The following is a 19,588-nucleotide window of genomic DNA, read 5'->3' on the forward strand; positions in this document are numbered from 1 at the left end:
GAAGAGTAGATTTTAGTATCAACTTCACCTGCCACCCCCGCCCCAATCAAGGAAAAAAAGGTCTTCCGGTTTTGGCTGGACGAATTCTGGAAAAACATCTCTACGGGAACCCAGCCGTCCGGAGGGCGTCAGCGGGCCGCGGGGCGACCCGGGCCCTGCCTCCGCCGGGCTCCGGGCTCTGGGCGTCCGGTGGGCGGCGCCATCGCGGGCAAGAAGGACCCGCCTGCCCGCCCGCCACACCCAACAGGGCGTCGGCTCCTCAGCGCCAAGGGCCACGCCCCACGGGGACGCCGGGCGCAGGCCCCGCCCCGGACGGCGACGCTCCGGAAGTGACCCGGCGGCGGCGGAAGCGGAAATGCCTCGGCGGCGGGGGCCGCGGGAAGAGTCGGCGGCGTCCCTACCTCCCTTTCAACTGCAGCAACAGACGGGGGCCCCGCGCAGGTGAGGCGGCGGCCGAGTGGGCCTGGCGCGGGGAGGCGGGCGGCCGGGCCGGGGGCGCGTGCGGCGGGGGCGGGGGTAGGGCCGGAGCGGGGCCGCCCGGGCTCTGGGGCCCGGGCCTCCCGGAGAGCAGGCTTCGGCTGGGGTTCGGCCTCCTCGGCCCTGGCCCGGGATGCCGGCGCGCAGGACCTCCTCGGGGGCGCGGGTTCCCCGGCAGAACGGGGGTTGCTGGCCTAGGCGTCTTCCGGGAGTGCTTTCCGCCGCGGGTGTCACCGGTGCCCCGTTTCAGGGCCAAGTCCGTGTCTACGGCAGCAAGTCGAGGCGAGCTCGTGGAGTGACGAGGGGCCGGGCCTGAGCGGGGCACGGTGGGCACAGCTTGCAGAGGCGGCCCGCCCTGGACTCGGGCGACTCGCTGTGCGACCTTGCCCGGGTCCGTTGCCCCGTGGCACAGTTAGCTTACCTGTCAAGTGAATGTCTCGGCGGCCTCCGATGCCCCTCCTAGCTCCAAATGTCAGATCCTCAACCCCTTGAAAGGGTTCTTAGAGACAGACCTGAAAAGCGTGTCTTCCCGCATCCCGCCTAGCACCCGACTGGGAAGAGATGCCTGCCGTGCTCTCTCCGTGCAGCAAGGCGGCCAGGGGCCGTCGGGCACCTTGGAGGCGCCCTGTGCTTCGGAAGCTCTGTCTTGACTGGTTTATAAACCTATACCAGCAGCGTAAACACGCCAGTGTGAAAAATAGGACACCTGGTTTTTTGTCATAAAGCTGTTATTAACTTGCTTGTTCACTTTGGGCGAATCTCTTCATCCCTCTGGACTTTCCTCATCTGGCAAATGATGATGTTGTATTAGGTCATTGGTCTTTAATCCCCTTTCCCACACTCTCAGCACAATTGAGGAATAAAATAATGGCTGTGTACGTCCATGATTTTCTGCGGAAGGGAAAAGGTGGGGTGTGAAAGGGATACAGATCGAAGAATTTGTGCTTGTAAATTTTAACTTCGTTTTTAACAATTACTGGTTTAACTAATCTCCAAGGCTCCTTCCCTCGCTTTAAAATTCGTGATGCCGATTCTTTTGTTCTCTTTGGGTAAAGAATACAGATGTGTGTGTGCCTTGAGACACTCACCACCTTTAAAGAAAGATACCTTAAAAGATAAAGATATCTTAGTTAAAAGGATACTAAGGCATAAGAGAACAAGGGAAAACTAGTTTTCAGTGAGTTAAAGTGACATAGTGAAAGGAAATTGGACTTGAAGTGGAGTGGAAGAGACTGGCAGTAGAATCTAACTCCACTCTGACACTTTAAGTTTTATGAAAAACTTTGTTACCACCTAGCACTTAGCAGGTAGTAAATAAATAACTAAGTGAAGGAATGGATGGATGAATGAATAGATAATAGCAGTCAAGAAACAGTTTTTCCAGAGAATTATTAGATCAGAATGAGCAGTTGATTCTGAATTTGTAAAGGAAGAGACCTCTGAGTTTCCTGGTTAGTTGTAAGATAAACTAGTTTATCTCTGCCCTTAAAGTGTGTTGATAAAGAGACAAATATGTACCCTGGAGGGCTGGTGTGCTCTGAAGAAGGGAGTATTTAATAGAATTCAAGTCAGGGATGGAACAGGGTTAACAAAATGGGACAGGGATGGGAAGATATTAGTTGTGACATTTAGGGAATAAAGGAGTAGATTTATATTGGACCTTTATAGTTATAGGTATCTGATTATCAGAATTGTGAACGGTAAGTGTTAAAACTAATATAATGGAAATAGAGGATTAAAACGGAAGTAAGTTTTGCAAGCAAGGAAATACTGTTAAGGATTTCAAGATAGGGATAAATTTGAGAGCAACCAGAATGAATGGAATTAATGGAGGATAGTTTGGTTTAGTTAGGGATGGGAGGAGATTTTAGCTGGCGGGTTGGAAGGAGAAGAGCACATCTAAGAGAAATTGTATGGTGGAAGGGTCCAGGTCTGAAGAATATTCACAAAGCAGACTGCTTAGGATGTACTTGGGCCACCAGGACAAAAATGCTTCCTGTGGCTAAGGTCTGCCAAACAGCCCGCCAGAGAATGACTGTGGGCCTGCAGCTGCTGTCGGCTACTGTGTGGGAGCCTGAATTAGATGGACCACAAACCCTAATTTGTGGGGAGTGTGTGTCCAGCAGCAGTTCTATCAGGGCATCTGGAAGCCCATCTCCAAGCACTGGGACACAGCCCTGGACAGCAAGGAGACAGCCAAGTGCCGAGGACTGACTTGATGATAGGGTATGTAGTATAGGCTGGGACTTGTCCTCTCTGGTTCTGTTTGCCCACCTGAAAATTAAGGTTAGGACGCTCTTAGTTAAGGACCTCTGGATGAGCTTCAGTGTTTGCAAAGCCCCTGAAATTGTGTGTGTAATTTGGCATGCATGAGTCAGGTATGTTTTGTTCTTCTCTTGGGGGAAAAAAGTGCAGGCTTCACCATTAGTCTCAGATGGATCTGTGACCCACAAAAAATTAAGAACTGTGTGACTATGTAACCTCTGAGGGCCTCTTCAACTTTTAACATCCTGGGATTCCATACCGTAGTTCTGTCAGAGTGACATTTCTTTGAGGTTTAGACTTTGAGTGTTCACAACTTGCTAACCCCAGAAATAACACCCAAGGCTACAGAATACAGTCTTCATGTGTTTACACTCTCCTGTTACTTATACTCCTCTCACCTCTCCCTTACCATTCATGATTCTTCTGCTAGGCCTGCTCTAATTTGGTGTCTTTATCTGCTGCTGATAACTAGAATTTCCCTCCTTTCCTCTTTCCCTTTTAACCTACTGCTGCTTTGGATCTTCCCTGCCCTACTGAGTTTCTCAAGTAGCAGATGGTAATGTTTTGGAGAGAGGGGTGGGAGGAAACCAAGACAGAGAAGGCTAGTCATGGCAGTTTTCTCTTCTCATTTGTTTTTATCCCTCATCCCACTAAAAGAAAAGCAAATAAAAGAGAGAGTGCACGTAGAAGAGAGACACCATCATCCCTTGGGCCTTTGCGTGTCTCACATGGTCTTTTCTTCTTATGCAGGGATACCCGGCCTCCATTTCTCAGTGCCTGGGATGAAATGCTCAGCGTAGCCTAGCTGGATGTTACACTTACAGGAAGAAGAGCCAACTTCAGTTGAAACAGTTTGTTGTCCTTTGTAGAGTTTGGTGGTAAGGGAAAATACTTGAGTCCTTTAATGTGGAAGCATCTATCTCCTCAACATTCCCAGGGGCGCCTCCTTGGACTGGAGAAGACTGACTCCCTCACTGTAGATCCTGAGCTGTTAAGCCCCTCAGTGTAGAATGGAGATCACCTCAGTGTTTATTTTCCCAAGTCCTTTCCCCACCAAAGCCTCGGAGCAGGGCAGTTTGACTCTTACCTACCACCATGTAGACAGCCATGTGACCAAGTCCTTAATTCTAGGCAAGATATGGGAAATATGTATACAGTTTCACTTAAAATTTTCTTAGTCCTCCTAATTTAGTAATTAGTGTTAATGTATACTTTTGGTTAAACGATTTTTGTGGTCTTGTTGGAAACCTAACCTCTGATGTATAATGTCGTATCTGTAAGTAAATATTTTTCTGACTTCCAAACAAGTGAACTTTTATAAACTCAGTGATACTTAATTTTCATTAAATGATGAAAAATCAAGAACATGGTATCCGGGAAGGGTTAGAGTTAAGATTCTTGAAGGTGAAGCACATGCTAAATATGGCTTGAAAATTAATCTGTGGCTGGATCGTCTTTATGAGTCAGCAGTCTTGTTGAAGCATTTGCTTGCTCCTGGGTAGCTGTTACTGTGTGCATGTTGGACTAAAGCCTGATTGCATTTTGCCAGGATTGTAGACCTGTTGCTGAGATCATTGGCTGCTGGTCAGCAAACAGTGCTCACAGGAGCCAGAAATGGCTCTTAGCAGCCTTGAAGCTACTGGATGCATATGGCATGATGGGGAGTTTGATGGATTCATACATCAGACATTTGAGGAGGAGGATGAGCAAGGATTTGTTACCACCTAGAGGCAGAAGATTGAGGTTCTTTTCCTTTTCCTGGCAGTAAAACAGAACATAAGTCGCTATAGGAGAAGCACTATTAAATCTCAAAGGGAGCTCAAAAGGGGGTCTGAATGGGAGTTTTCACGGAGAACTTAACATTTAAACTTGATTTTGAAGGCAGATTAGTGGTTTTCTAGGCAAAGAAAGGGGAGGAGGGGAGATTCTAGTTAGAGTTAACAGCTTACTGGGAATGAAAGATGAATGTCGATAGGGGACATGAGGGTGTCGGTGTGGCTGGAATGTGGCTGAGGAACAAGTGGTAAGGGTTGAAAGATGAGATTGGAAAGGTGGCGTGAGATCAGATTGGAAGGATTGTATCCTCTGGAAACTGGGATTCCTTGTAGGCTGATTGAGTTGTTGTTTGGTCATGACTATTGTATTTCTGTAAGAAGTATCTAAAATTTTCACAGTGGAAAATATGAAGCATGAAAGCCTTCTTCCCACTTCCCAAAACCTCTGTCTTCAGAGGGAACGACTTGTAAACATCTTGTCACGGATTCTTCCCAGAATGTCCTATGCAAACCCAGGCTTATTTGTCCCTTTCATGCAAATGGTATAATATTTTGGACATATTCTACAGCTTGCTTTTTTCACTTAATATGCAAACAGAGGAATGCTTTAAAAAGATAACTCCAGCTTCAGTGTGGTATATGGTGTGTTAAGCATTTAGTCAGCAAATCACCGATCATGAGCCTACTGTGGACACCGTAGGCTCTGTTCCCGGCCCTGCAGGTACGGTGGTGGGCATTATTTAGAAAGCCATTGCAGTAGCCCAGATGAGGGTTGGTAGAGTCGTAAAAGTCAGTGGGAAATGGATGCAAGAAAAAATTAATAGGAATAGCCAATTACATGGCTGAGGAGAGAGAGGTCACAATATTCTGAGCTAATTTCAAGGTTTCTAATTTAGGAATCTGGGTGTGGGGACTGAGAAAACTGTGTGTGTGTGTGTGTTGAGAAGAGGTGGCTTGTGGTTGAGAAAGTTCAGTTTGTACATAACATTCTTGAAGGTTGTTCAAGATCCTGAGGTTAAGTTTTCTGAAAGGCAGAGGATGTAAGGTCAGAGCTCAGGAGAGACAGGAGCTAAAAGTAGAAATCTTTTTTTAGTGTGTTTGTAGTAGCTGAAGACTTGAGAATGGCCAGAGAGAAGAGGGGTCTAGGGTGAGTTGGCAAAGGAGACTTGTGATGTGACCCCGGAGGGATGAAGGGGACCCTGAGAGGATGTCATGTAGGGGCCGGAGGGCGAGAGGGGTTCAGAGAAGTGGTCAGCAGCACCCCACGCTACAGACGGGTCAGGCGGGGAGCACGGAGAAGGGGCTCTTGGCGCCGAGGATCAGGAGGCCAGGACAGCCGTAGGGCGGTTCCGGGAGCTCTCAGGAAATGGGGGACTATTTTGGAGCGGGGGCAGCAGTAAAAAGGAAAAGATGGGCAGTGATAGAGTCAGAAGTAGATGAGTATGTTTGTAATTTTTTTGTGGGGAGTTTGAGTATTAACTTTACTTCTCCAGAGGTCTGCTGGCTAAAATGTAATGGACAAAACATAAATACGCTTCTGAGGAAGCGAAGGAGACGCCACAAATTCAAGGCACTGTAGCTCTTGTACTTTGGCAAAATTCTTTGGGTCCGTATTACTAGGTTTGCTGATACTAATCCACACACAATTCTAAAAACATTTCTCTGTTTTTCCAGGCCATAGCCAATTAGAGGAGTGTGCGTGTGCGTGTGTGTGTCTGTGTGGGTGGGTGGAGTACGGGGAGAAGCAGGCACGCTGACACTTGCCAGAAATAACGGCACACAACCTTTCTATGAGAGAAGAAGGGACCAGAGCAGACATACAAGCTTAAGAAATATGAGAGTTCACTTAGCCTTGTATTTTGCCCCCATTCACTGCTGAAGCAGAGGAACCCCAGGAAGCTCACATACTTGAGTAGTTCCTGAGGGGAGGCATCGCAAAATACAAGGTATGTGCATGTTGATAGCCTCAGGTCATTAAGAAATGCTTAAGGTTTTATTGAGTCAGCTCTGTAAGAAGAAAGTATGCAGTCCACTGTAGAGAGTTTTAATACTGAAGAATTCTAATTAGGAAAAAGCTGGTGCATAAATGGAGAAAACCCTGTAACTTAAAGATGCACTGATTTCAGGCAGCAGTGCTGTGCATCTCTGTTTCATGATTAAGTTTAAGCTCTGAACTAGAGTTCTCTGAGTTTGAGTTAAGGTAATTTTCCAAAATTTTACCATTGATAATTGATAATGTTTTTTAAAGGACGCTGTTTTCACACCATTCCCTCTTAACTTGATCACTGGAACGCAGCGAAGAACCTCGGGGTGCTCGCCCTTCTGCCTCTATCCCTCCTTCCCTGCTCCAGGCCGTCTTTCCCCCTTTTCCTCTTCCACTAAAGCTTACTTTAAAAACAAAACAGCATGTGTTACACAAATGAATTAACCTCTGCTCCTTAATATTTACAAGAGTGAGAAGGGTGATTTTATTCCCTCTGAAATTGCACATAATCATGTTTATTTTTTGAGATCTGCAGTTTTTATCAGATTTGTAAAAGGGTCTGTGACCCACTGGTGGACTCAAATCCCCTCACTTTACGGGTGGGAGAATGAGGAATTGAAAGGTGATTCAAATTCATGGAAGTAGTTTGTGACAGGTGTAGGACTAGAACCCAAGTGTCCTCTTCTACTTTCGCTTTGTTAGGAGCATCATAGAATCAAAAGCTCCTGGAGTTGTAAGGGGTTTTGTTTACCTAGTTTAATGATCTTACCATACATTTGGAGAAGTTAAGTAATAAGCTAGGAGGCTAAAGAGTACAAATTTGAATCTTGGATTCCTTTTTCCTTGGAGTTTTGCTCTATTCTAGATAATGCATTTTTACATTCTCTACACTCCTCAGAAAAAGGTGTTCAGTGCCTTTTGTGTAATGTATTAACTTGAATGTGGTATGTTACTGCAGAACTACCTTTGTGCTTTAAACACTGTTTCGTGGAGGTTTTGTAGGGATAATTTCTGCACCCGGGTCTGGGGTGCCTCAGCCTGCTTGCTCTCTGTTCTGCCTGCTTTCAGGTGCTTTGGACACGGGTGACCAAGAGGGAAGATCTGCTCTTCGATACTGGAGATAACCCAGCAATGGGTCCACGAAAGAAAAGCGTTAGAACATGTCTTGTGAATAATGAGATCCCTGAGGAAACAATATCAGATGAAACAAAGGACTATATGAATCAACTTTCACACGAAGTGCTTTGCCATATTTTTAGGTAAGATTTTGTCTGGTTGATTTTTACCTGCCTGGTGTGTGTGAGCAGGAGCGCATCCCAGAGCGGTGCTGTCCAGCGCGGCGGTCAACCACCCACGAGTGGCACTGAAATTCAATTACATTTAAAAAATCCAGGTCCTCAGTTGCACTGGCTGTGTGTGGCTAGTTGCTCCTGTATAGGACACCGCAGATAGTGAATGTATAGAATATTTCTTCCCTTGGAGAATGTTCAGTTGGACCAGGTATTCTCTAAAGTGTGCTAACATTCCAGGCTTCTTGGAATTCTCAGTGACTGATAGATTTGTTGATTTTGTTTTTACAGTTCCATGTGTCTAAAACTCAAGGCAGTGTTTTTGGCTTTTTTCAGTATAGCGCACAGTTAGAAACACATTTTACTCAGTATGAACATCTACATAAAAGATTGAAACGGAAATTTTATGAAATAATACCCATCATTACTATATGCTGTATATACATTAAAGTTGTTTATATACATTAAAGTTGTTTTGTGATAAGCTCTTTTTGAAATTTTCTTTATATTTTTATCCAAACTACATTATAACAACAGTTAAACAGCAGCAACAAGAAACAATAACAAAAACCCTGTCATTCCAGTCTCCCCTGCTCTCTTCTTCCAGTCATTATCCATTCAAATAGACAAATCCTCACATACTCTGTTTCTGGGGTTAGAGATTTGAGTTTGAATCCTGAATCTCTCATTTATTAGCTCATTCATATTGCAACATGATCTTCATAATTACCATTTTAGTCACTGCTTGCTAGTCCATTGAATATGACACAGTGATCACCTTGTAGTGTGATCTGCATTGCTCCAGTTTTTCTCTTCTACAACTCCTAACTTTGCTAAGCATCTGGATTTTCCATTATTTAGATAATTTATCTATGAGAAATTTCCATAAGAAGTTCTTAGAAACGTTAAAAAAATTTTTTTAAGTTATTGAATATATGCAGATTAAGAGGTGACAGTAGAATTACTTTAGGACACTTTATATTTCTTCCCTAATATAAATTTGTATTACCCTTTATCTTCTGCAGTTTGTTATTCTGTGACACAGTGTAGTTTTTATTAGTTCAGTTTCTGTCTGGGAATAGAAGACCCAATTAAAATACCTATTTTTCTTTTTTTAATATAACAGAATGATTCTAAAGTTAATCTGGAAGAAAAAAGTCTGCCAGAATAACTAAAATTTTTTAGAAAAGGAATCTAACCCTACCAGATGTTCAAATATATTCTAAAATATGCAGTAATTCATGATTTGATGTTGGAGAAAATAGCCAGACAGTTGGGTAAAACAGGTAAACCCCATATGTAAGCTCCATCTGTGGATTCAACATATGTGGGATCTAGTTTATGATAAACTTGGTATCCACACCAGTAAGGAAAAGCTGAGTAGATTATTCAGTGATGATGTCACAACCTAAAAGCCATTTGGAGAAAATAATAAAAGCATGTTTGAATCTCTCATATATGATAACTGAATTCTAAATGCATCAAGGAATTAAACAATAAAGCTATTAGAATTCTAAAAGAAAGCATAGGTGAAATTATTTCTGGGGTTGTGTTAGAAGTTTGTTAAATAATGGTAAGGGTATATTATGAACAAATCGGATCATATTTTAAATTGAGAGTGGATTAGATAACATTTTGTAGTTCAAACAATATTCAAATGCAGTGAGTAGAATCAAGTAACATCCAGGTTATAGAATCAAATTGCCCAGGTTATTATGAAAAAACCTGCAGCAAATTGGCAGAATATAAAAACTGTGAATTAAGCTGAGTACTTGGATTTGGTATGAGATGTTTATTCTAAAAATAAATAGGTTTATTCTTACGCTCCTGAAGTTTTATCTGAGGACTAATGTTGTAGTCATGTAGTAACTACTTAGCATGTTTTCATGAACCAGGAAAAACTATGGCTTCCTTAAACCTAATCTTCACTTAATCTACCATGTTAAACATGTCTTTTCTAAAATGTATTTGATCTTTTGAACTCCAGCTCTTTGACTTTATATCTATAAAAAATTACATTTCTTTTTCTGAGGGAAAATATGATGTAAGGAAATCTTCATGTGATTAATGATCTGTTTATATTTAAAGGGAATATAGTACTGACTCAGGCAAATACTTTGGGTAACAATCAGTGATTTGGGAAAAACATTTTAGTGGGAAACTTAAAACAAATTCAGTATTTTTCATTGTTTATAAAATGTGTAGTCATAGTTTCTGAAAATTATCCTTATATCTAAGTTATATAGACTAAAGTTAGCAATAATGTGTCTTTTTTTTAAGAATTTGATGTTACTGCCTTTATTTAATTAGTTTTAAAGGGGAAGAGAGAGGGACCAGAGGCTAAAAAAAAAAAGTGGACAAAAAAATATTCAGCAGGTATATTTGAACTTTTCTAATTAACTTCATTTTTAGAAATTGAAGTCAGACCTAACTATGTTGACATCCCTTCATTCCTCTTACCTAGCTGTTGACTTTTTGCAGGTTAACTTTTCTGAGCCAATTTCACCATTTTCAAAATGGAGTGATTAATTACAGGGTTTATTTAGAGCAGTGTGGGTAGGGCTAGGGGAACCAGTACACTGACCGTCGTTGAAGAATTCAGCTAGGGACTAGCAACAGCAGGAAGTCTTCGCTCTTGCCCATCCCTTCCGTTTGCCAAAGCGTACCGAGTAGGAGACTTCGGGGCAGAGCGCACAGAGCGGAGGGGGCAGGCCAAAGATGAGGGAGAAGGCTGTGTGGCCGACGGCGATCCACCTCGTACGGTCGTGGGCCGCGACACAGCACCAGCCTAGTAGAGGGTAGCTTTTACCCGTCTAGAATTTCTCCAGGCAAGCACGGAGCGGGGTTAAGAAATAGAAAAAGAGAGAAATGATATTTTCTGATCTTTCAAAATATATATATTACTATTACTGGAAACAGAACAAAGGTAGAAGTTGAAAAGTTTCAGGAAGGAAGAGATAACAGGAGGTTGGAAAAGAGGAAACTAATTCAAGTGGGGTGTTCTCACTTATATTCATAGTGAACTTTTATCAGAGAGTGCGATCTTAAAGGTAAAAGATCTAGAGAATATTATATACTATAAACTTAGTATACGTATTTACTGATGGAGAAAATGGTAGAGTTTCTGGGTGGTGGTGAGAGAGAGAAGAAGGGGATTTTTTTAGCCAATACAGGAAATGGATGTTGTAAAAGCTATGAAAAAATATTGACCATGTTCAAATCGATCGGTTTTCTCTGGTCACTCTCGCATACCCTTATCATCGTGCACTGAGGCCTTTTCCCCTCTACCTTCTTTTCCCCTTAAACAGAAAAGGAGAAAGGTTATCAAATGCCCTATGGAGGGAACTCGATACTTGACCTGGATGCTGGAGTATCTGCTGACTTACCAGTTTTTAGTAAAAAGCTGTGTATGCATGTTAGTCTTAAAAATTCCTAAGTTCTCATTTCATTTAAGGGCTAGGAGAATGGAGGAAGGAGAAAAATGACCTATTAAGTGAGAGTAAGTACTTACCTGCTTGATAAATGAGTTTCTTTCTCTCACAAAGGTACCTCCCTCTGCAGGATATCATGTGTATGGAATGTCTTTCCCGGAAGCTGAAGGAAGCAGTGACCCTCTACCTCAGAGTCGTGAGGGTCGTGGATCTCTGTGCAGGCCGGTGGTGGGAATACATGCCAAGTGGTGAGTGGATTCCGCCTGCAAGGTGCAGGGGAGCCTGTTGGAGACATAGTGATGTTCCCAGAGCAGCAGCAGACTCACAGCCTCTAAGGAGGGACTGGCGGTTACCAGAGGGGAGGGGGGAAGGGCGAAGGGGATTGTGGGGTGACATGATTGGTGCACATGGTGTGTGTGGGTCACAGGGAAGACAGTGTAGCTCAAAGAAGACAAGTAGTGACTCTGTGGCATCTTACTACACTGATGGGCAGTGACTGCAATGGGGCATGGGTGGGGACATGATAATATGGGCAAATGTAGTAACCACAATGTTCTTTCATGTGAAACCTTCATAAGAGTGCATATCAATAATACCTTAAAAAAAGCATAATAATGTTCCCAGTGTTACTTGTTTTGAGATAGGTGATAGAGTCACCTTGTAGGTGGGGAAGCAGGATTTTACCTAAATTATTTAGGTTGTTTTGGTTGATAAAATGCATTTTGCCTGAGGTTTTACTGTTTCAGTGGTCTGTTGTTTTATTTCTAATTCCTTAAGGAACTACATCAGCTTATTTTACAAATACATGATTGGAAAATACTTATTGAGCCTTTGATTAAATACATGTCTAACACATTAGACAGTGCCCTTTGTTTCCCAGTGCAGGCTTTCACAGCTTTCCCGTACCCTTGAATGGCGCTCTTGGTTATATAAGTGTTGATCTTTTTCTGTGAGCTGCTTTGGTAGGCTGCAGAAATTGCACTTCTGACCTTTCATTTCTGTAGCACTTTGAAAAGACCTAGCTCTTGAAGAGTCTCAAATAAGTCATTGGCCTTGAAGGTAAAGACCTCAGAGTTAATGGCCTAACTACAATAGTGGACCTCAGATAAAGAGACAGTTAGGAAAGAAAGTTGATAACTTGAGTTAAGCAGAGCACACTTGAAAGGGAAGAATTAAAATTGAGGGCCAAAGTTTCTTGTCATTTAGCACAAATTCATTGATTAGTGTCCTTGAGTTATTGTTGTTTAGCAACTTTAAATGTCTTTCTAACCACCTTTCATCAACAATCTCCAGATACTGGTATTTTGAAGATGTGATGAGTGTGGGGGAGGCGCTTGATAGATGTGAGGAGCTGAAGAGATGATTGTCCTGTTCTGTCCTGTGAGGAGCAGGACAGACCACCTCTGGAATACTGAAATATTGTACAGTTTGGGGTGTTAACATTCTTCCAAAAGGGTCATTAGTCAATGGATAACTATTATCATTCGACCAGAATTAGTTATCAGTATATACCTTTTTGTGAAGAACTCTACAAAGACCTGAGGAAGGAAGGGAGCCTGGTGGAAGACAAGCCACAGTGGTCTTCAAATAGTCCAGAGGAAGCAGCCCAAGGGGAAAGGAGTCATCTTACTCCAGAGAGTGATCATTTAAAGCAGGGAAGAAAAAAAATTAGGGCAGTGTGAGAGGACTGTCATTGCTTGTGCTTGACTTGCTTTAGCAGAGGGTGATCGGGCAGGAAGTCTGGGGTGGTGGCCTGTCTGAAGAGGCAGAATAGCAGAGCCCCCATGTGACGCGCTCTTGCTGGCATCAAGGTCTCTGCCCCCTAGCGAACTAGAGGAGACTTCGGCCGCACGTTGCTGGCTTCTTTCAGGCCGCGATGAACACCTGCGGCCCCCGCCTTGCCATCCCTGCGGCACATAGGAGAGTCGGAATGGCCCCTAGAGAGACCGACCTCGGCAGTCCCTTCTTAGCCCCTCAGCTGTGTGGCTGTAAAGTTAGCATACTGTCTGGACTAGCTCTGTGCAAATAGAATGAGTTTTGAAAACCTTAGTATGTAAGACATAGTGATTTGGGACTTTATTTATATTCTTAATAGTTAATATTTTGTCATTAGTGAGAAGACACTTGGCTTTCTGACAGCCTCCATTAAAAACAGAGAGCCCCAGATAATAAAGTATCATCTATATGAGACTTGTCTCCCTACTAATCTCACCACCAGCTCCTGCTGTGGAACTAACCTGCCTTTTTCTGCTCCCTTCTGGTTGATTCCCACTGTGGACCACAACCAGCCTCCAGATAAACAGCGTTCTGTCAGCATCCTCTCACTTTGGATCACTTACGTTCTTTTAGCTAACTTGCATCTGTCTTTTTCAAAAGAATGAATTGTCCAAAATTCCAGGAAGTGATAGAGGACAAGTAATTAGTAGGAAATGGATAGACTAAGAGAACTTAGTTTGAGATGAGATTTAGGTTAGAACTGTGAGCTTCCTGAAGATTAGGATCATGTCTTACTCATTTTCTCAGTGTGTGCTGTGCCCAGCCCTAGAGGTTTTACAGACCAGAGAGCACCTCTGGAGGCAGGTGAAAGAGGGTGGTGGTGAGAGGGTGGTCCTTCTCATCCACCAGTCCCATAGGTCCAACTTATCTTGGTTAAAAGTGTGTCGTTCCTAGTAGAAGATTTCTGTGCCTTAAAAGCAGCTATGACAACAAAAAAGGCAATAATAAGTTAAAAACCCCAACAGTGAAATATTAACTCACAATAAGTGGAGTTTTGGACACATTTCCTCTGTTACTAAAAACATGTATTTTCAGTTTAACCATTTGTTCAGCTGTAGTGTTAGTCTTAATGAAAATTTAAAAAGGAAACCTCATTTTTTGTTGTTTTAACTTTTAGTTAAAACAAGTGCCTAGTAACTATTGATGGAAGGAGGGATGAAATTGGCTCTAAATACTTCTGAACTTTCTCAGGCTTCACAGATTCCAGTTTTCTAACACTATTGAAGAAGATGCCAGATGTCGAACAACTATATGGCCTCCACCCTAGATACCTTGAGAGGCGAAGGGTCCGGGGCCACGAGGCTTTTAGCATTCCAGGAGTTCTGGAGGCTTTGCAAGCTTGCCCAAACTTAGTGGTGAGTGTACCTGGTTGAACATTTGATATCAACTGATTGATGAAATGATAAAGCAAGAGAATGATCAAACACATTCACTCGTGCAGATTTCATCCGTAACAGACTTGTAAATTCCATCGCGTACTTAGCAACTTAGGATTCAGAAAGCTCCTTTGAATGTTAAATTAATGGTCTTTTTTTTATGCTTGCCTTGGCATTATTTTCTAGGGTGTGGAAACTTCTCACTTGGAATTAGTAGAATCTATTTGGACATATATGCCACATGTTCACATTTTGGGGAAATTTCGTAATCGTAATGGAGCATTTCCAATTCCTCCTGAAAATAAACTGAAAATTCCTATAGGAGCCAAAATTCAAACTTTACATTTAGTTGGTGAGTACACGTTTCTTGGGTCACTTGTGATTCCTTGAACTGCCATATAACAATATCCACTGAAGGAATAATGAGAATTTTAGAAATAGCTTTGCTGATTGCTGGTGGCAAAAGAAATGTCTGAGACTTGTATAAAAATTTACATTTCCCATTAAAGAGCCCTGGGTCAGTGGGTGGAGGCAGCAAAAATAATACTGTTTCATGACCAATCTCTTCCCTTTTTGAAGACAGTTTTGAAAATCATTGGGTTTTATTTGTTTTGTTTTTGTTTTTTCCTGAGAGCCAGAATCCTGCAGTATTATCCCCCATTTTACTTGCCATCTGTTGCCGTAGCATGTGTATACAGAGTTGAAAGCTAAAGTTGACCATGCCTTTTTGGGAGGACCATGTTAAGAAGTAATCCTTACAGTGGGAGTATTCTGCAGAATTTAGCTTCTAAAGAACAACCATTCAAGGACTCTCTCTACTTTTGCTTTCTCTGCTTGCTGTTGCTGGCAGGGCTTCTGCTGACTTAGGTTTAAAAGTCATGTTAAACTCGTTTGCCAGCTGTTTGTGAAATGCCATCACCCTGGGTCCTTGGATTTCTCTCGGAGTCTCACGTCGCTTCCTTGGCTTCTCTCTGCCTTACAGTTGTCAGTGTCTTGGGCAAGTGCCTCAAGCTGTTTCCTTCCATTTGGAATTTACATGTTACCTGTCTTCTTTCTTTTCCCGTATCTCCTGACTCTTCCCCCAACCCAGTATCTCCTATATCTATGGTCCTCTGCTGGTATGATTCTTGGTGTTAAGCCACTTATTCCTCCTGAAAATAAACTGAAAATTGCTGTAGGAAATATGATTCTTGGTTGTTAAGGATAAAATACCTTTATCAATTTGAGATGTTAAAATAAATGAATGACCAGTTTCCCAGTTATGCCGACTGGCTTCTGCCACACATTTACAAATCCTTAAGATTCGTACATTTGTAGAAACAAACAGCTTTAGTCTCTCTCTGGATACCATTCAGAAGCTATGATATTTAAAGCCAGCTAGCCTGCCATTGTTTTGAGAAATTTAAATTTTCCCACTAGTATGACAGTGGGTATTGGTAGTCAAATAGTAATTTTGTGTACCTATTCCTTTCACAGCCTCATAATTTTGCTCTCAGTAACCTATTTTCATTTTATATCTACCAGGCAAGTGTATCCTAGAGAAGCTGTAGAGTTACGAGAAAGACTTGTTAAAACCCATCTTCCCATATGTCTGTTCTAAAGAAAGAGCAAAGAAGTATAAATTGTCAACTTGAAAAACAGACTCTTGAACTTATACACAGAATACAGTTGTTTGTGATTTTGTTTGTCCTTTTTTTTATATGTATGTTTTAGGAGTGAATGTTCCCGAAATTCCTTGTATCCCGATGCTAAGGCATCTTTATATGAAGTGGGTAAGACTCACCAAACCACAGCCATTCAAAGACTTCCTGTGTATCAGCTTACGGACTTTCGTCATGAGGAACTGTGCAGGTATGGTACAGAATTATGGTGGAAATTTAGGTACACTTTCTAAATATATCCCAAAGCACATTCCAGAGCTGCATTTGCAAATGAAATTATATTATGGTTTTACTACTTACATTTTGTAACTTCTTCACATTGTGAAGATAAATGTATATTTTAAAGACAGTAGACAGATGATTTTTGTTTGACCCTTAGCAAAAATAATAATAGTAATAGAAAGCATTTCAGTGTCTGTATTTCTCATAGGCACTTTTTCTTTTTGTATGAATGTTTTAATACATTTCGACTGCTTTCTTTGTCTCTGGCCTCCTAGTCATCCTGCATGTAAAGAGTTGTTCGACCTAATCTACCTAAAGCCTAAAGCACTGCTTTTGTCATACTACTTTCTGTCTGGAGACCCTGAGTGTTTCTGTCGCTGCAGAGTGTCAGCTGGGGACTGTCCACTTTCAGAGTCCATGATGACCAGGGCCCCTGTCGACGCCCTGTTTCTGACTCCTGTACAAGGCAGACCTTCTTCCTTAGGTCTGCCTGCTTTCTGTCCCCTGACAGAGCCACGGCGGCCTTCACCGCAGTGTCTGTCTGAACTGTACATTATTGTTTCCTTCTCTTGAGCTTCATGCTTCCTTCCTCCTCTTCACGTGTGTACCTCCTTCAGGTTCTGCCTCTTCCAGCTTACGTTCCCCTTCTTTCTTTTTTCTTTCCTTGTGTGGCACAGCAGATTGTATTTTTGGATTTGATATGCCCTGCCTTTGTGTCCTTTTACACTTAGACACGTTAGTTTTACCTCCATGTCAGCTGCAGGTTCTTTGATGAGTAGGACCGTATCTCGTGTGTTTCTCCATGATACCTGATGTCACACTGGTCACACGGGCGGTCATGTGATGGGCTAATTTCTTGGGTGAAGGGTCAGATCTTCAGCTTGGCTCCTCTCCCTTAGTTATTCTGAGTTCAAAATGATCGAGACTTAAGGGAATTTATAAGTGATACTGATACAATATCATCAATTCAGTGTTACAGAACAATCCTTATGCTGAGTAAGTAGATAGTTAACAGGCTAACACTTTTATTTCTAATAAGTAATAAATTGCAGAGAGCCAAATGCTTGGCTGTCATTTTCAGGCAGAGAATTTATAAGTTATTTATTTCAGCTGCTGATTTGAGAATTCACCTTTAAGGCAATTTACATTTTCCATTGAATTTTTTTGTTTTTCTGTTTTTTTAAGGACCCACAAACTCCTTGAAATATGTCCCTTTAGTAACAGGCTTAGCTTCTGCCCGAAACTTGGAACATTTAGAAATGGTTCGAGTTCCTTTCCTTGGAGGTCTTATCCAACATGTAGTTGAAGACAGTTGGAGATCAGGTATTCAGTTTTCTTTAGTTACTAATATTTTAAAAAGCAGTTAAAAAATTCGTTAAGCTTTTGTTTAGCTTCTCTTAGAGTCTTTTTAAAATAAAATGCTTATTAATAATTACACTTTCTGTCTGGTGTGTTTTATGGAGACTAAGTAACCATGAGCATGAACTAATTCATTCTTTTTTATGCAGTGTTAAACCTTTGCAATGTAAATAGAAGAATAATAGCACATGTTCTCTGGCTTGTTAACACTTATTCCTTATATATATCTTTATATTTGGAATCTTTCTGAGAAATGTTAACGGATTTCTAGTGCCCTTTAGTGACTAAGAAATGTTTTTGACTCGGACACCTTAAGCCTATGAAAGAACTCGGACATTACTACATTTGTTTAACACTTTATGGTATATAGAATGCTTTCAGGTTTATCAATACTATGTTAAAATATGACTAGGCACTAAATTTTCAGATATTTGTCAGTTAATCCAGTCTGGTGTAAGTGTACTTGATTACATTGTGTGAAGAGGATGGACCAGCCTCCCTGAAGGTCAACAGCACTGTTTTTATTCCATGTCTGCAGCTAACAGGACAAAGTCAGTAGGGAAAACATCATAGTGAAACCATTCATTAGAGAGAAGACCTGGAGAGAGGTTCCAGAAGCTGAGAGTTCTTACAAAGGTCCTAAAAGCATCAGAGACTTTTCTTCCTTAAGAAGAGTTTAAGAATGACTCTGCCTTATATTTTACTTAACAAGTCAGCATACTTCACACAAAAGTTAAATCTAGATAGATCATATATCCAAATGTGGAAAATAAAGTTTTTAAAAGACGATTTAGGAAAATGTCTTCTTGACCTTGGGTAGGCAAAGATTTCTTAAACATGGTACCAAAAAGCACTTACCATAAAGAAAAAAATGGATCAACTGTATTAAATTAAAATTAAAATTAAAATTCTTTTTTTGTTAATTAAATGACATGTTTAAGAGAGGGAAAAGCCAAGCTACAGAGTGAGAGAAGCTATTTGCAATACAGTTTTCAGATAAAGGACTTACATCCAGAATATATAAAGAACTTCTAAAATTAATGAGAAAAGCACAGACACAACCCAGTAGGAAAAATGGGAAAACAATTTGAATATCAGACTTCAAAAAGAATATCCAAATGGCCAGTAAACATGAGAAAATGATGAACTGCATTAATCATTAGGGAAAAGCAAATTAAAACTACAGTGTAACACACAAGCAATAACATGACAATGGTGTTGTCTAGGGTGTGGATCAACACAGCCTTTCATACACTCCTGGTGTGACTATGAATTGGTTCAACCACTTTGAAATACTATTTGGTATATCTGTTAAAGTTGACCATACAAATACCAGTTGCATTCATGGTTTTAAACCCAAGAGAAATGCATACATATGTTCACCAGGAGATGTATTCAAAGTTGTTCTTGGTAGCACTGTTCATATTAGCCCCCAAACAGAAACTACTCAAATGCCTGTCAGCAATAAAATGGATAAGTGAAATGTGGCATATTTGTTCAAAGGCATACCATGCAGCAATTAGAATGAACAAATTACAGCTACATACAACAGTGAGGATGAATCTCATAAACAAAATTTTTAGTGAAAGAAGTCAAACTCAAGTGTATATACATACTATGTGATTTTATTTATAAGTTCAAAACAAACGAAATGTTGAGTTGTATACATTAATAATTTGTGTCCTTTTTTGGCTTGTATTTACAAGTTTCAGAAACATGGGAAAAAATGGCTGAAGTTAAAGTAATTCTGGTCCTACTACATATGATAGATAGAGTCTCAAACTTTGGCTAGAAAATGTAAGGATCCCTTCTGTACAGTTCCCTCATGAGCCTGTGGCTCTGAAAATCCTTACTTAAAAGTTGAAATAATTTGGAGTAATTTTCAGATGTCATCAGAATGTCTTTTCAGAATGATAGTATCTGTTTCAATAGTCATAATTCATCTTGAGGTACTAATTTGAATGTATAAGAAA

At 41.4% G+C, this 19,588-nt stretch overlaps 1 protein-coding gene across 5 annotated transcripts in view; it reads left to right on the plus strand.

The window, feature by feature from the left end:
- The first annotated feature begins 290 nt into the window (after positions 1-290).
- FBXO38 (F-box protein 38) overlaps positions 291-19,588 on the plus strand; it is a 49,418-nt gene continuing 30,120 nt past the window's right edge. For 3 of the 5 annotated variants that reach the window (XM_037015863.2, XM_017640723.3, XM_073221962.1), the window contains exons 1-7: positions 291-441; positions 7,570-7,760; positions 11,336-11,469; positions 14,189-14,352; positions 14,560-14,725; positions 16,087-16,224; positions 17,442-17,579. In XM_037015863.2, the coding sequence (XP_036871758.1) occupies positions 7,633-7,760; positions 11,336-11,469; positions 14,189-14,352; positions 14,560-14,725; positions 16,087-16,224; positions 17,442-17,579 (868 nt within the window). In that variant the 5' untranslated portion in view covers positions 291-441; positions 7,570-7,632. Of the gene's footprint in view, positions 442-3,492; positions 3,621-7,569; positions 7,761-11,335; positions 11,470-14,188; positions 14,353-14,559; positions 14,726-16,086; positions 16,225-17,441; positions 17,580-19,588 lie in introns of all 5 variants that reach the window. The other 2 variants (XM_037015864.2, XM_037015865.2) reach the window with 2 other exon arrangements.

This window comes from Manis javanica, chromosome 14 (genome assembly GCF_040802235.1).
Source record: "Manis javanica isolate MJ-LG chromosome 14, MJ_LKY, whole genome shotgun sequence".
NCBI lineage: Eukaryota > Metazoa > Chordata > Mammalia > Pholidota > Manidae > Manis > Manis javanica.